The following is an 18,076-nucleotide window of genomic DNA, read 5'->3' as shown; positions in this document are numbered from 1 at the left end:
TTTTGAAACTTGGTGGGGAGCAGTGAGTTACGGAGACAATCAGTTTGATGCTTTCCTGGAGCTTTTAACTCTTTCATTTGACTGTTTCCTGTATGTAATCCACTCTAGAGATGTTCAGCCAGCTGCTCTGATTAGTTTGTGTTTTAACATTTTTTTTTTATTCTGTGGAATGTGATGCAACTGAATGACCCCAGTGCAAAATAGTATTGTTTCTCTTGGAGTATCATTGGGATGCTTTTATGATTGTCTTGTTTTCTTTTATTGCCATGTTTTGCTCATTGCATTCTGATTTGAAGAAGGAGGTTTTTAGCTCCCAAAAGCCAGTTAACAAATATATTAAGTTAGTAGGCAGGTACACAGAAATATGTATACAAGGTGTGGCAAAAAAACCCCTATAGTTTTTTGCTTTCATGACATGTTTTTTTCAGCAGGCGCTTAGAATTTCAGTGTGAAATTGTATAGCTTTGCTACTATCTATATTTGTGCTGAGTGGAATGAGATTATCTTTAAACACGGTGAAGTTAGACTTTTTTTGCGTGACTACCCAGCGGATTCTCGCGCGTTCAAAAATGTCATTCTAACACATTGTTAATTTTATTGTTTGAATTATGTTATTTTAGTGTGTTTTAGTTAAAACATTTTAATGCTCAAAAATCGCTAGTAAGGCTAAAATGTCAGTAACATCAACATAGTATAAGTTAATTAAATGTTTAATAGTAATACGGAAGTATGACGACTAAGTATGTAAAATTTCTAGTTGAAATTCAAAAAAACTCAAGAGGTTACTTTTTTTTGCCTCACTTTGTATCTTTCTCTCTCTCACCATCCACACACACACCCATCTTTGTAGTAGGTGTAACTTTGCATGCTGTCCAAGCTGGTTCTGGTTGTTCATTTTATAAAGGCACAAACACTGTTACCTTTATGAAATAAAATAGGCACATTTTTTGCACTTTTCATACAGGGACCCTCATATAAAATTGCCCCTAGTATGTCTGGATCTGTTGAAATGGACCTGATAGAGGTAAAACACTAGTAGGTTTCAGTTGTGGACATTTTACATATTTGAACCAAGATAGCTGAAACAAACTACAGTTGTGATCAAGTGACGTTAAGGAAATACTTTGCTGTTGTATAGGTGAACTCTTGGCACCCATAGCAGCTGAAGCTATGGAAGAAGGAGCTATGGGAGAGGAATCTGGTACGTCTGCTGGGGATTCTGATGATTCTCTGCAGCAAACACCCGTTCCTTTGGTGGAAGCAATAGATGAGCCTTTGACACCGGACTTGGCAGGTAAATATTCTGGAACTTAGTCACATGGCTTCCCCTGGGAGAGGGGAGGGATGGGGCTTGGGGGGGGGGGGGGGGGAGGAATGATAACCAGATGAGTCTGGGTTCCATCTTTCCTGGTTTTCCCCCTTTCTCTTGTTACTTCTCCTATCCAAGCCGTTAAAAAAAAAAAAAAAAAAAAAAAAAAGAGTGAGTTGAAGAGTGGAGGAAGCAGGATATGTTATCTATTTTTCCTGTTCTGTATGGTGCCGCTGAGCACATAAAATTTGGAGAAGAGGAAAGGCAATGAGATGAGAAGTAAGCTGGGAGGAACTATGGCAGCAGCAATGGAGGTCAGCTCAGGTGGTGTGATTTGCTGCGGCCACAATGCAAACACAGCAGCACTGGCAGTGTGTAGGATGTCCAGCTATCAAAAGCTGTGACATGGCTTAACGGATGAGCAACCACAGTTTTTCCCCTGCTCTCATGGTCTTTCTTGGCTGTGGGGCAGTAGGGGAGGTGTTTCATGCCAAGCCCAGTGGGGAGAGTGTGGCTGGAAGTGGAGCTTTCTAAGCAGCCGATTAGAGCTAGAACCGGCAACATTTTGAAAGGGCTTCCTTAAACTTGCCAACCTTGATCCGGAAGTAACACTTTCGGGCGGTGGGGGGGGGGGGGGGGGGGGGGGGGGGGGGGGGTCTGAGAGGCCAGAGGACCCATGGCCTATAGTCTGCCTAAAATAAACTTCTTTAAGGATAGTTAGCCTGGACTTTATACTTACAGGCAAAGTGCAGAGATCATTTTAATATCCCTTTCTAGATGATTTGGGGAAAGAAAAATCTTCATGATTCCTTTCTGCTAGAATAGTTTATCAGTAAGTATGTATAGGCCAGTATATGCATATTAAGTTCAAGCAATGTGTAGCTGACGTTTCCAAGTTTATTTAATATTTCACATGGGAAAATCTGGGGGGAAAGAGATCCCCATATCAAGACCCTGTAAACACTTCCCCCTAGTTACAGGAAGTAACAATATGTTTATATGAAAACCTCAAAGCTATGGGTCATACACGGTTTAGCATGCATTATTATTGGTCACTAATATTCACACAGTAAAGATTATTCAGCAATTCATTTGATTCTAATCATAAAATATATTAGTTCTCATATTCATGCCAGTATGTCACTTACTAGCTGCTCTCTGCTTTCAGTAGATAAGACCTCTGCTCTAACTTCCTCTCTACGCTAACAGGCCTTCCCTTTTCACTCAGATAAAACCACCAGAATTGCTTTTAAGTTCAACAAGCCATTCAGCTGAGTACTCATTCACACAGAGTAAGAATAATCTAATGTACAAGTAGCTTATCTCTAGATAAAGGATTACTGTTGAAAACTGGTTTTCTCTTCTATTCCCAAGCCACAAATATGTTTAGACCAAAGAAGTAGTCTGTAATTGTTAGACTTTCCTTATCAGTAGTTAAAAATACCATGAATTAGGCATGTTCTACTTTTCTTATAAACAAAATCCATGTCCTACCTGTCACTCAAACACCCCTGTCCTTTATATTTTTGCTGTCCGTGAATAGAAATGATTGATTGCCTCATCTGTGATTTCAGAACTATATTTGTAACCATTTGCACTTCTAGATTTGGGCAGACTTTAGAAACAGAGAGATGTCTCCACTAGTCTCCTGTTTTGTTAACAGGATACCTTATGCAATTCTAAAATAAAAAGACCAGTTTCATTGACCTAATATGGGACTGTTGATTGTATTTTATTTTTCAGAATCTACTTTCGTCAGTGGCTTTGCAGACGAACCTTTGGCTCAAACCACTTTTATATACCGTGCCCATACATTAAACTCTGTGATTTTGCAAAATCATGCATGGTTAGATCTGATAGCAGGCTCTATCTTTGCTTGTAATACATGGAGAAAGTCAACAGTCCCATATTAGGTTGTCAGACCCCATTCCTTTCAGGCTACTAGAGTCTGCTCCAAAAAACTATTGGCTGTCCAGGTCACATGGTGATTCCCATCTTATGTGAACTTGTTATTCCAGCCGGTCTTTACATCAGTCTATCAGGGTCCTGTAACACACTTCCGTTATTCTCAGAATCATGGCTTATGTGGTTTTTTTTTCTCTTCTCTTTGAGCTGAGTAAACAAGCAGGCTGGTAACTTTCCCTTTACTTATTCTCTTCTCTCTACACTGCTTTATTATACCAATTAATTAAAAAAAATCCACCCTAACACATTAACCATACAGATACACCACTAAATAAGTACCATCTCAGCAGTATACGTTATAAAAATGTTTAAAAGGAAATTACGTTATAAAACACACTGCTGAATGATAAGTACCATCTCAGCAGTGTACCTTATAAAAATGTTTAAAAGGAAATTACGTTATAAAACTATAAAAACATTTAAAAGAGAGGAAATAATAGTGTAAGAAAGAGAAGTAGATCTTTTTATATATTTTTATTTAAGGCCAATGAAAAGCATTAAGTAGTTTCAATGACTCATAACAAAAACATGAAGTATTTTTGTAAGTTTATTGGTTTCATTAGAAACATTGAAATCAAAAACAATCTCAAAAAGGAAACATAGAGAAAAACAAAAGTACAAATCGCAAGTCTACATCAATGTGAGCACTGGATGTACAATAATGAAAACTTAAAGAAAAATAGTACACATTATTGCTGTATCAACTAATCCCTAACATACAAATCGCTACCTATGTTCCACTTTCTTTCATTCTTTACCTATTAGGATATTTTTCAATTGGCCAGGATCTAGAAAAATATAATTTTTACTTTGAAATGTTGTCGGACACTTGTATCACTGATTTCTAGACATCCACCAATGTTATATCAGATGGTATTTGCTCAGTAGGCCCAAGATGTGGCTTCAGGTCAAGAAAACATTTATGCTTCAACTGAGTGGCTCTAGCCACTTCAGGGAAGATTCTTAATTTCTGGTCACAATATAAGGCATCTTTATTTTTAAAATAAGCACAGAAAGTCAAGTTTGTCACTTACATTAACAGTTGTCACCAGAAGGGTTAGAAATTATCCTTAGAAGTTTGCAAAAATTTTGTAAGGCCAATATCTGAATCAGTGTTCAACACATTTTTTAAACTGGTTTGGTTTTAAAATACCATCAAATTTGGGACCCATATGTGCAATGGACTGCTAGCCCAGATTTTTTACTGATTATTACATAATAACCTGACCTTGTGATAAGGGATTTCTTTGGGGAGTGTGTGGGAGTGGGGGGGGGGGGGGGGGGGGTTAGGAGCGGCAAGCTACAGTGTACATCAGTGTTTGTTTAGATTTTTTTTTCAATGATTGTATTATGAATGATATCATAACATGCTGTTATAGTTATATTTGCTTTAATAAAGTTCATTAAAACAAAAAAAAAAAACACATCTTTTGCCTCCCCCCTCCAAGAAAAATTATTTTCTGAAGTAGATAATGTAAACTACATATTTTCAAAGAATCGGTGATATTTACAAAACAGTATCTCAGGTGATAGAAAACGAGTAACAGGAAAATTCAGTATCTTCAAATTCTTGGACATATATATTTTCTAAAGATTTACATTTATTATGCAAACTCAGACTATCTTTAATGCCTTTGGAGCTTATTGTCTGCAGTGTTACTACCTTAGATTTGAAGCTCCCAAAGTGTTTACAGCAGTCATGCAGTCCAGAATCCAATTCCTGAAGTTTTTGAGATGCCTGCTGAGTATTCACATACGGCTCCTTTTACAAAGCCGCGCTGCTTCTGATGCAGCAAATGCGATGAAACCCATAGAAATTGAATGGGCTTCGTCGCATTTGCCATGCATGGCTTTGTAAAAGGAGTCTTTAATTGAACTACAGAAATTTTCAACATAGATTCAACTTGTATCACTGATTTCCAGACATCCACCAATGTTATATCTGATGGTATTTGTTCAGTAGGCCCAAGATCTAAAACTAGGTGTGATATTGGAACTGGTATCTTCAGCCCAGAATTTAAGGTTTGTAGAGTCCCTAATGGAAAAAATCCATACTCAGTTACCCTAGGGGCATAAGGCACTATCATGAAAAGCCTTATCTTGGCTAATTGCAAAGAAGTCCCAGATAAAGGTGAGGTTGGGGGATCCCCCAGAGCTGAGAGGTGCAGCAGAGCTGGATAAAAGCATAGATGATACCACTGTAGGGCCTGATGAGCCTGGCATTAATTGCACATGTTTATCCATCGGGCCAATTTGTGATTTGTTACTAGAAGGAGTTGTGCTGTCTTTACTTTTCCTTTTTTTTTTTTTTTTTACTCACAATGTCCCACCAAAGCCAACAATAAATTGTGCTCACAAATGTTTGTCTATCAGAAGGAAATATTGGCTCTGTAGGGGCTACAAAGGGTTGTGCCCCTGTGGCCACGCACCACACTACACTCAAATGGTATTCCAGCAAGGACCTCCTGCTGATGTCAAGGAAGGTTCTACTAGGCGCCTTTAACTCTGCCACCAATCTTGGTGCACGTGTCCCTCTTCCACCAGTCAAATCCACCAGACTCCTCAACATGAAGTAGTTTTAATGACACTTCGGTCAAGAAGTCTTTTGATGTATCAAATTTGTTTAATTTAAAGAAGCATTTTTGAACTATTGATGTGAGATGCGCTTGATAGTTAAGGTCTTTATCTAATATAATAATTCGCACCTCCAACGTTCTGAAGCTGACTCCGTGGCAGTGAAGCCGTGTAGTGTTTGTAGGGTTCATAATCGCACTCCCAATCATTGTCCCACCTCGAGGGAACTCTGTATAGTTGCTAGGGAAAGAAACGCGACGTCAGAAGGAGAAGGGACCAACCACAGGCAATCACAATCGCTCTCAGTTTCCGCAAACAGGAAATGAGGGCGGGACCAGAGGAACAGCTGAAACCACAGCCTGTCTGAAGCGGCGTCTGTACTTGCTGCTCATCAGTGTTGGCAGCCGAGCAGGAGGTAAAACTTTTTTTTTTAAATTCTTTATTTATCATTTTCATTAATTTACAAGAATATATCTTGAACAAGTAAAGCAGTTTAACAGGTTACAGGCAATTTTCTCTAAAGAAAAAAAAATTAAGTAAGGAAAATATAGATTATCAACTTGTATTAGACCCCAAATTAAAGGGGCTGGAACTTAATATTACTCAGGAGATTAGTTTCAAATATCTTCCAAAAATAAGAGGTAAAGGCTTAACAGTATATACCGCGCATTTTACTTTTTCATTAATCTCTTTTTCCAAGGCTAATCAGACCTACTAAACTCCGACATAAATTATAAAACCTTTTTCTGTGTAATAAACTGTTTCAGGTGCTCAGAAACAAAAAATATATATTTAACCCCTAGATATTTCACATTGCATTTACATGGGTAATTGAGATTAAAAGAGGCTCACAAAACTAATGTTGCGGATCTTAATGCCAAAAACTCTTTCCTTCTAGCCTGAGTCTGTTTAGTGACATCTGGAAAGACTAGTACTTTTTTCCCATAAAATGGGGTTTGTAAGTGTGATTTAATGCAATTTTTCTAACCAGTTCCAGGTCCTGTTGAAAAATAAAAGATACCAAAAGAGTTTGTCTTTCAGTTATTTCAGTCAAGGAAGATTCTAATAATTCCGAAACATTTAAATCAGGTTCTATTTGTGGTAGTTCTTGGGGGCCATCTTTCAATTTTCTTGCTGGCAGATAATATACTTTATTGAGTGGAGGTATTTTATCTTCTGTAAATTTCAAATTTTCCATCAAATATCGTTTGAAAATATCCAAAGGGGAATAAACTAAAGTTCTTGGAAAGTTCAACAAACGCAAATTAAGCCTCCTGTTGTAATTTTCAAAGTACTCCAGTCTGCTATGAATCAATGTATTGTCCTGTATAAGCTTTGCTGAAATTTCTTTCATTTTTACATTTTCATCCGATAAATGATTCATTCTTTCTGAGACTTCATTTTTCATTGCTGTAAGGTCTTTAGACAAAGTCTGAACGTTACTCACGAGAGAGTCGATATTGCTAGTTGAGGTTAAGATCGTCTGAAGTATCTCCCATATAGCCTCGAGTGATACCGGCACTTTCTGAGCCTTAGATGAATCACAGGCATCGACTGGGGAGATCGCTATGGGGCCCAGTTGACTCACCGCTTTGCCGTCGTCGTGGTTTTGCGGGTCGCCTCCATAATCGGCCCCAGTCGATTGTGGCGGTTGAGATCGCGAGGGGACAACGAAATATCCTGTCCCAAGAGGTCAGCCTCTCCTGGCGCTGTAAACTCAGCGGGACCTCCAAACGCCATCGTCGCGGTTCTCGCGAGGAAAACTATCGAGCGTCTGCTGGGTAGGTGTAGAAGTTAGAGCTGCCTTGGGCCGCGGCTTTAACAAACGCCTTTCTCTTTGTATGCGGCATATTTCCTTGCAGGTAAAACAAATTTTAAAGTAATAGAGAAAGGGTTTGTACTCCTGCTGACTCCTCGATGTTACTCGCGGAGTGATGTTACTGCCGCCCAGGTAAAACTTTTTAAACAGCACACGTCCTCCTTGCACTTGCAGGCCACAGACACAGAGGGAGGGAGGCGCTGGGCAGCGGAAATTGGAGGCGGGGCTCGGATAGAGGGGGGGTCCTGAGATGAGAGAGGGGGAGGGGGTGGGGGTCCTGAGACGAGAGAGAGGGGAGAAGGGAGGGGAGTTGCGAGGGAGGGGGAGGGGCCCCTGGAACCTTGCTAGTGCCCTGGAACCTTGCTAGCGCCCGTTTCCTTTCTGTTCGAAACGGGCCTCTTTTACTAGTCATCAATAACACCTACAATTTTTATTGATGAAACTAGCTGAATTTTCTCATTTTGCAACATAAGAGGAACTGAAAGAGGAGTTAGTAGTGATCTGAACAGTAAGATGGCCTTCATCTTGTTAGCAGTAAGTGGCAATAGTGTTTGTCATTAAGAGAAGAAATAGTGACATCAGTACAGTTTATGGTGGTAAAGTTGTATGTTATTGGCATACATGAATGCAGTAATGCTAATGTTTGTATCACAGTGGCAAGTGGTGCAAGAAAAATGTTGAAAAGATTCGGAGCTAAGAGAGCTTCCTGAGGAACCCTACAAGTATGAATGTAGGAGCAGATGTGAGATTATTTTGGAAGACAGTGTTGGCATTTTTATTTATTTGTAACACTTGTATCCCACATTTTCCCACCTATTTTCAGGTTCAATGTGGCTTACATAGTAGTACCGTTGAGGCAATCGCCAATATCGGTATGAACAAATACGAAGTGAAGTTGTGGTAGAGTAAAAGTTCGTGCGTGACAGTCAGATTTAGGATCATAAGGAGGAAGAGGTAATTTATGTCCAAACGAGTTTTGATTTTATTGTGTTGCAGAGTTGAGGCATTTAAAGTTGGGTTGTTCGGGTATGCCTTTTTGAACATAAAAGAAAAAAAACAAAAACAAAATGACATAACTACCGCCCGTAGCATCCATCCATCTGGCAGTAAAACTGATGGAAAGTATGGTAACCAAGCAACTTACCGACCACTTAAACAAATTTTCAATACTACACAAATTACAATCAGGATTTCAATCCAACCACAGCACCGAAACAGTACTAACCACTCTCCTAACAAAATTCAAACAAACAATTGCAACTGGCAACAATGTACTTCTCCTACAGTTCGACATGTCTAGCGCGTTCGACATAGTTAGCCATAAATACTGTTGAACATCCTAGAAAATTTCGGGATTGGAGGAAGCGTACTGCTCTGTGGACCTAGAGAGGATGTTCACACCAAGTTGGCTAGCACCTCTTATAAAAATAACCTTGGGACAAAGGTGAAAGAAATAGATGATTCCATATACCACCATTTTTTTTAGCTCACATCTTCTAAATGAATGAAGACAACTCGGTATAGAAAAAGCTTTTCCTCCAAGAAGCAAAGCTTTTTCTTCCCTTTTGCAAGGCAGGTTCTAGTACATAAGTACATAAGTAATGCCATACTGGGAAAAGACCAAGGGTCCATCGAGCCCAGCATCCTGTCCACGACAGCGGCCAATCCAGGCCAAGGGCACCTGGCAAGCTTCCCAAACGTACAAACATTCTATACATGTTATTCCTGGAATTTTGGATTTTTCCAAGTCCGTTTAGTAGCGGTTTATGGACTTGTCCTGTAGGAATCTGTCCAACACCTTTTTAAACTCTGCTAAGCTAACCGCCTTCACCACTTTCTCCGGCAACGAATTCCAGAGTTTAATTACACGTTGGGTGAAGAAAAATTTTCTCCGATTTGTTTTAAATTTACTATACTGTAGTTTCATCGCATGCCCCCTAGTCCTAGTATTTTTGGAAAGCGTGAACAGACGCTTCACATCCACCTGTTCCACTCCACTCATTATTTTATATACCTCTATCATGTCTCCCCTCAGCCGTCTCTTCTCCAAGCTGTATAGCCCTAGCCTCCTTAGTCTTTCTTCATAGGGAAGTCGTCCCATCCCCGCTATCAATTTAGTCGCCCTTCGCTGCACCTTTTCCAATTCTACTATATCTTTCTTGAGATGCGGCGACCAGAATTGAACACAATACTCAAGGTGCGGTCGCACCATGGAGCGATACAACGGCATTATAACATCCTCACACCTGTTTTCCATACCTTTCCTAATAATACCCAACATTCTATTCGCTTTCTGAGCCGCAGCAGCACACTGAGCAGAAGGTTTCAGTGTGTTATCGACGACGACACCCAGATCCCTTTCTTGGTCCGTAACTCCTAACGTGGAACCTTGCATGACGTAGCTATAATTCGGGTTCTTTTTTCCCACATGCATCACCTTGCACTTTGCTCACATTAAACATCATCTGCCATTTAGCCGCCCAGTCTCCCAGTCTCGTAAGGTCCTCTTGTAATTTTTCACAATCCTGTCACGATTTAACGACTTTGAATAACTTTGTGTCATCAGCAAATTTAATTACCTCGCTAGTTACTCCCATCTCTAAATCATTTATAAATATATTAAAAAGCAGCGGTCCTAGCACGGACCCCTGAGGAACCCCACTAACTACCCTTCTCCATTGTGAATACTGCCCATTTAACCCCACTCTCTGTTTCCTATCCTTCAACCAGTTTTTAATCCACAATAGGACATTTCCTCCTATCCCATGACCCTCCAATTTCCTCTGTAGCCTTTCATGAGGTACCTTATCAAACGCCTTTTGAAAATCCAGATACACAATATCAACCGACTCCCCTTTGTCCACATGTTTGTTCACTCCTTCAAAGAATTGAAGTAAATTGGTCAGGCAAGATTTCCCCACACAAAAGCCATGCTGACTCGGTCTCAGTAATCCATGTCCTCGGATGTGCTCTGTAATTTTGTTTTTAATAATAGCCTCTACCATTTTCCCCGGCAGCGACGTCAGACTCACCGGTCTATAATTTCCCGGATCTCCCCTGGAGCCTTTTTTAAAAATGGGCGTTACATTGGCCACCTTCCAATCTTCCGGTACCACGCTCGATTTTAAGGATAAGTTGCATATCACTAGCAGTAGCTCCGCAAGCTCGTTTTTCAGTTCTATCAGTACTCTAGGATGAATACCATCCGGTCCAGGAGATTTGCTACTCTTCAGTTTGCCGAACTGCCCCATTACGTCCTCCAGGTTTACCGTGAAGTCAGTAAGTTCTCCGACTTGTCCACTTGAAATACCATTTCCGACGCCGGTATCCCACCCAAATCTTCCTCGTGAAGACCGAAGCAAGAATTCATTCAGTCTCTCCCGCTACGTCTTTGTCTTCCTTGATCGCCCCTTTTACCCCTCGGTCATCCAGCGGCCCAACCGATTCTTTTGCCGGCTTCCTGCTTTTAATATACCGAAAAAAATTTTACTATGTTTTTTTGCCTCTAATGCTATCTTTTTTTCATACTCCCTCTTGGCCTTCTTAATCTGCGCCTTGCATTGCTTTGACACTCCTTATGCTGTTCTTGTTATTTTCAGACGGTTCCTTCTTTCCATTTTCCTGAAGGCGTTTCTTTTAGCCCTAATAGCTTCCTTCACCTCACTTTTCAACCAGGCCGGGTGTCTTTTGGACTTCCGTCTTTCTTTTCTAATTCGAGGAATATTATGGCCTGGGCCTCCAGGATGGTATTTTTGAACAGCGTCCCACGCCTGTTGTACAGTTTTTACTCTCTCAGTGCCCCCTAAGGTTTTTTTTTTTAACCGTTCTTCTCATTTTATCATAGTCTCCTTTTTTAAAGTTAAACGCTAACGTATTTGACTTTCTGTGTACAGTTACTTCAAGGTCGATGTCAAAACTGATCATATTATGGTCACTGTTATCAAGCGGGCCCCAGTACCATAACGTCCCTCACCAGATCATGCGCTCCACTAAGGACCAAGTCTAGAATTTTTCCTTCTCTCGTCGGCTCCTGCACCATTGCTCCATAAAGCTGTCCTTTATTTCATCAAGGAATGTATCTCTGTAGCGTGTCCCGATGTTACATTTACCCAGTCTATATTTGGATAATTGAAGTCACCCATTATTATCACATTGCCCATTTTGTTCGCGTCTCTGATTTCTTTTATCGTTTCTGTGTCTACCTGCTCATCCTGGCGAGGCGGACGGTAGTACACTCCTATCACCATTTTTTTTCCCTTTTATACATGGAATTTCAACCCACAGTGATTCAAAGGTGTGATTTGTGTCCTGCTGAATTTGTAATCTATCTGAGTCAAGGCTCTCGTTAATGTACAATGCTACCCCTCCACCAGTCCGGTCCACCCTATCATTACGATATACTTTGTACCCCGGTATGACAGTGTCCCACTAGTTATCCTCCTTCCACCAGGTCTCAGTAATGCCTATTATATCCAATTTTTCATTTAGTGCAATATATTCCAACTCTCCCATCTTATTTCTTAGACTCCTAGCATTTGCATATAGACATTTCAGAGTATGTTTGTTGTTCTTATTTGCATGATGCTTAGTACCTGACACTATTGATTTGACATCTTTTGTCTGATCTTTAGTTGTATTTAAGGGCACCTGGCCTACCACGGTCTGTTGTGCAACCTCACTATCCAGAAACCCTATCTTCCCTGTTTGTGAGGTATCTTTGCAAGATACCTTTTCCCGAACCATGCGCTTTTGAGCGACTGTCGGCCTTCCCCCCATTTCTAGTTTAAAAGCTGCTCTATCTCTTTTTTAAATGCCAACGCCAGCAGCCTGGTCCCACCCTGGTTAAGGTGGAGCCCATCCTTTCGGAGTAGGCTCCCCCTTCCCCAGAATGTTGCCCAGTTCCTAACAAATCTAAAACCCTCCTCCCTGCACCATCGTCTCATCCACGCATTGAGACTCTGGAGCTCTGTCTGTCTCTTGGGCCCTGCACGTGGAACAGGTAGCATTTCAGAAAATGCTACCCTAGAGGATCTGGATTTGAGCTTTCTACCTAAGAGCCTAAATTTGGCTTCCAGAACCTCTCTCCCACATTTTCCTATGTCATTGGTACCCACATGTACCAAGACAGCGGACTCCTCCCCAGCACTATCTAAAATCCTATCTAGGTGACGCGTGAGGTCCGCCACCTTCGCACCAGGCAGGCAAGTCACCAGGCGATCCTCACGTCCACCAGCCACCCAGCTATCTATATGCCTAATGATCGAATCACCAACTACAACAGCTGTCCTAACCTTTCCCTCCCGGGCAGCACTTGGAGACATATCCTCAGTGCGAGAGGATAGTACATCCCCTGGTGGGCAGGTCCTGGCTACAGGAGTACTTCCTACTTCACCAGGGTGATGCTCTCCTTCTAGGAGACCTCCCTCCTCCAAGGTAGCACAAGGGCTACTAGACTGGAGGTGGGACCTCTCTACAACATCCCTGTAGGTCTCCTCTATGTACCTCTCTGTCTCCCTCAGCTCCACCAAGTCTGCTACTCTAGCCTCAAGAGAACGGACACGATCTCTAAGAGCTAGGAGCTCTTTGCATCCGGCGCAAACATATGACATCTCACCAACTGGGAGATAATCATACATGTGACACTCAATGCAAAAGACTGGATAGCACCCCTCTCGCTGCTGGACTGCTGACTCCATCTTAGTGTTTTTGAGTTTTCCAATATTTTAAAACTAGCTACAGTATTAAGGATATTGGCCTAATATAAAAGTGTCTTTTACTTTATATAGTGTATTGTATGATTTATATAGTATTTCCTTCTTAGATGGTAATGAAATGTATTTAAAACTCTATAAGAGCACTCCTTACTTGTTACCCTAATTACAATAACTGACTATAAATGAGGAGTTGTCCTAGGGGTGGGTGGGAATACTAAATTAGATCCTGCAGTGGCTGTTAGATTCTATCTGTTAATGCTGTGGTACAAGGCTTTTTAAAACTAAGTGGAAAAGACTATGGAGATTAGCTGTTTTCTGTTAGCTGTTGAAATTTGCTTTTTAAGTTTGCCTAACACTAACCTACAATTCCTCCTTTAAACCCCAATCTTTAAGTTCCCAAAGCACAAGCAAAGTAGCGTTCACTTACCAGAGAAATGTCCTCTTCTCTCAGAACTTCTCAGTGTCAGACATACACTGGGCATCTAAAGGGGGAGGAGAAATATTAAGGCATAGATGCTCTGGTTCAGCAGTGGCCAACAATGGAGTTGCTGTATATCTCTTCCTTGGTCTCTCTTGGGCGGAATCGTTCAACAGATAGAGGCTCATTATGGTTGCATAGTCCTCTCCAGATTGGCCCAGGAGTTTGTGGCACGTGAACCTAATTCATCTGCTGGACTACTGTTGCATCAGGGACCAGTACTGGTGCAAGATGTGGCGCCACTCTTGCTTATCGCATGGCTCTTGAAAGGGTGAGGTTTTTGAAAAGAGATTATTCTTCTCATGTTATAGGTACATTGTTGCATTCTAGGGATAGGTCAACTTCTCCAGTGTATATGAGGATGGTGCATTTTTGAGACTTGGTATATGGATAGCTAGGTGTAGTGACTTTAAGAGCTTCTGTATCCAGTGTTTTAGATTTTCTTCAAGATGGATTGAAAAAGGTCAGGCATAGGCTTCCTTTAAAGTGCAGGTGGCAGCTTTGGCCTATTGGTTCAGTTGGTGGTAAATGATTGGTCTTACATCCAGATGTGGTATGTTTTCTGAAGGAGTGAAACTTTTGGTACCCAAGTTGTCCAGTGGTTCCTCCTTGAATTTAAATCTAGGTCCTTTCTGCCTTACAGAAAGCTCCTTTTGAGCCTTTAAGAAAGCTTCCTTAAACAACCTCACTCTAAAACAACTTACTTAATTATTGCTTCAGCATAACACATTTTAGAGTTACAAGCCTAGCCTTTCTGTGAACCATATTTGGTCGTTTCCAAGGAGGAAGTGGTAGTTTCACCTATCCCTTCTTTTCTTACCAAAGGGAGTTTTCTCCCTTCCATATAAATCAATCCATCTTCTTCCAGTTTTTCAGGAAGGGCTGGGAAAAGAAGGGACAGATCATCTACATTCCTTAGTTGTTGGTAGACCTCCTAGGTGTATTTGAAGAGAACACAAGAATTAGCAATTCAAGACCATATTTTTGTGCTGTTCGGAGGATTTCAGAGAGATGTGGCTTCAAAAGCATCAGTTGTTAGGTGGATTAAAGAAGCAATTAGTTTCAGCCTACATTGTTAAAGGTCTTTCTGTTTCTCCAGTATTGAAAGTTCATCCCACCAGAGCACAAGCTACCTCATGGATGGGAGACTTGTTTAATTCCTCCCCATGTGATTTATCATGTAGCTACTTGATCTTCCTTGCATTTGTTTATTCGCCATGCCGCTTGGATGTTCATGCAAGGCAGAAAGCAGCTTTTGGATCTAGTGTACTCTGCAACTTTTGCATGTGTCCTGCCCTTGTTGAGTACTGCTTTGTTACGTCCCACTCATCTGGGCTGATCTGGAGGGATGATAAGGAAAGTGAAATTACTTTTACCTGCTAGTTTTCTTTTCTTGAGTTCATCCAGACCAGTCCAGAATCCACCCAGTATATCTGATTGCATTTCCAGAGTACTACATTCCTTGGGCATGGAGGAAGTAGAAGGCTTTTTTCATGTACATAGTTCACTGTATTTTCTCTTATTTTGCTCATGCTTTCAATGTTCATTTGTTCTTGTTACCTTTTAATTTTTTTTTTTGGCTTTGAGCACCCAATTGCCCCAACACTCCCCTGATCACATCCTCCAATGCTTCCAGAAAACTCACTACTCCCTCTGTGACCTGTTCTTCCCTCCCTCAGTTCCCCTGACCCCCAGGACATATCTGAAAGTGGTCATAGGTGGAGCAGTGGTCCAAGGTGGCAGTGATCCTCTTTTGGTTCATCACTCTCATCCAAAATAGCTCCTGCCCTCTAATACCAAGGAAGAATGAACCCTAGTACCAGAGGACTACATCCAGGATACAGGCACTATTTGGATGAGTGCACCTACCGTGGCTGTAGTGAAGGTGGTTTGCTGCCACCAGGATGTTCCCCAAGTAAGTTCCAGGGGGTGGGATCAGAGGGGGGTAGGGAGAGGTTAAGGACTCTGGAGGATGGTAGGGTTTTTGTCGGGAGGGGTTGGGAGATCTGTTGGTTGGGGCGATGTGGTTGGGATGGGTTTGGGGAACTTGGGGATGTGCCACTGCCACTTAGTGCCCTTATACGTTTATTTCTGGTCTGGGCCTGTACATGTTACATACAGAGCTTGATAGCGCAGGTGCTATCTGGCACTACATTTAATTTGATGCATGTGCAGTAAATGGATGGCAGATACTTCTTGTTTTTGGTGAGCCTGGATGATTGGGATTCGCCACCTGTGAGAATTCATATGCCTGCTTGTCCTTGGAGAAAGCTAAGGTACTTACTGTAGCAGGTGTTCTCCGAAGGCAGCAGGCTTCGTTTTCTCACAGTCCCTCTCACCTCCCCTTGGAGTTGACTCCTTTGTTATTGTTTAAGTTTGTTGTAGTATGAAACTGAGAAGACTGCGTTCGTGTGGTGGACTGAAAGGAACTCGCTCATGAGTGGTGGAGTGTCTTGCGCTCCATAAAGCTCTGTTTATACTTTTAAAAATCCCAAACCGGGCAATGCGGGTTGGCGTCAGCCACTTGTGAGAATATAAAATGTGCTGTCGTCGGAGAGCGTCTGCTACAGGTAAGTACCTTAGCTTTATCAGTCGCACTTCGGACTGGTGAGAAAATTCATCAGTACGCCACCTGAAACTGAACATGTCCAGCTTATCATCTTTCCACCAAAACCCACTTGTCCTCTTCCTCCACTCTATCTCAGTTGATGGCACCCTCATCCTCCCCATTTCATCTGCCTGCAACCTCGGAGTCATCTTCGACTCCTCCCTCTCCTCCTCTGCGCATATCCAGCAGATTGCCAAGACCTGTCGCTTCTTTCTCTTTAACATCAGCAAAATTCGCCCTTTCCTCTCTGAGCACACCACCCGTACTCTCGTCCACGCTCTCATTACCTCTCGCCTTGACTACTGCAACCTACTCCTTACTGGCCTCCCACTTAGCCATCTATCCCCCCTTCAATCTGTTCAGAACTCTGCTGCACGTCTTATATTCCGCCTGAACCGATATACTCATATCACCCCTCTTCTCAGGTCACTTCACTGGCTTCCAATCAGATACCGCATACGGTTCAAGCTTCTCCTTCTTACCTACAAATGCACTCAGTCTGCAGCCCCTCATTACCTCTCTACCCTAATTTCCCCTTACGTTCCCGCCCGTAACCCTTCCGCTCACAGGACAAATCCCTCCTCTCAGTACCCTTCTCCACCACCGCAACTCAATGCCTCCGCTCATTCTGCCTCGCCTCACCCTATGCTTGGAATAAACTTCCTGAGCCCTTACGCCAAGCCCCCTCCCTACCATCTTCAATCCTTGCTCAAAGCCCACCTCTTCAATGTTGCTTTCGGCACCTAACCTTTATACCTTTCAGGAAATCTAGACTGCCCCATTTGACTGACTGTACATTTGGCCTTTAGATTGTAAGCTCCTTTGAGCAGGGACTGTCCTTCTATGTTAAATTGTACTGTGCTGCGTAACCCTAGTAGCGCTTTAGAAATGTCAAGTAGTAGTAATTAACACAAAGCTAAAACCGTATTAGTGTGGCTAAGCAAGAAAAAAAATAAATGTCCTTGAGTAGTAATATCAAAATCCAGACCTTTTTTTTACCATAGCAGATATGTGGCAATCCTTGACAACTTCAGTCCACAGATGATACCTAGCCAACTAGAGGTTGAACAAATTTGCCAAGAACAATGGGCAAAATTAGCACCAAAGTTTATACACAGTTGTCCTAAATGACTCATGACTGCAAAAGGTGCTTCTGGCAAATATTGAATCAAGAGGTATAAAAGTTTGTACAATCAAGGCTTGTTAGTTTCCTGGCCTTTACTTTTTGAATATTTATATCATTTTTTTCATATTGAAAGTATAAGTTATGTTGTGTAGATCAGTTAAACAAGTCCTCTAATGTATTTTGAACTATGTTTTTTTTTTTTTTTTTTTTACTGCATGCAGGTCTGCAAATATAAGTTTTCTTCTGGATCAATTAGATTATACTACTCCACTGAAATGAAAGTGCAGGTCTTAAGAAATGAAGCAATGTATAAAGAATTAACCCTCAACAAAACGTAACTGCTTATGTGAACAATAGATTAGAAATGGGTGCTAGTCAAAATGTAGCTTTCATATATATCCATTTTATTTGTTTGCATGCTTTGTGTCCTGTGAGGAGTTAACATTTATTTCCAAATATTGATCTTTACATTTAGTTTGCTCT

The 18,076-nt window shown here is 41.5% G+C and overlaps 1 protein-coding gene across 1 annotated transcript in view; it reads left to right on the top strand.

Annotated features, from left to right (window-relative positions):
* Nucleotides 1–18,076, top strand: part of BIRC6 (baculoviral IAP repeat containing 6) — a 965,314-nt gene that overhangs the window by 383,791 nt on the left and 563,447 nt on the right. Inside the window, 1 exon segment of the mRNA XM_030196513.1 lies at nt 1,139–1,294. Coding sequence (XP_030052373.1) covers nt 1,139–1,294 — 156 coding nt within the window.

The sequence above is a fragment of the Microcaecilia unicolor genome, chromosome 3, assembly GCF_901765095.1.
Source record: "Microcaecilia unicolor chromosome 3, aMicUni1.1, whole genome shotgun sequence".
In the NCBI taxonomy this organism is placed as follows: domain Eukaryota; kingdom Metazoa; phylum Chordata; class Amphibia; order Gymnophiona; family Siphonopidae; genus Microcaecilia; species Microcaecilia unicolor.
The sequence above is the reverse complement of the archived record's forward strand: the minus strand, read 5'-3'. Positions and strand labels throughout refer to the sequence as shown.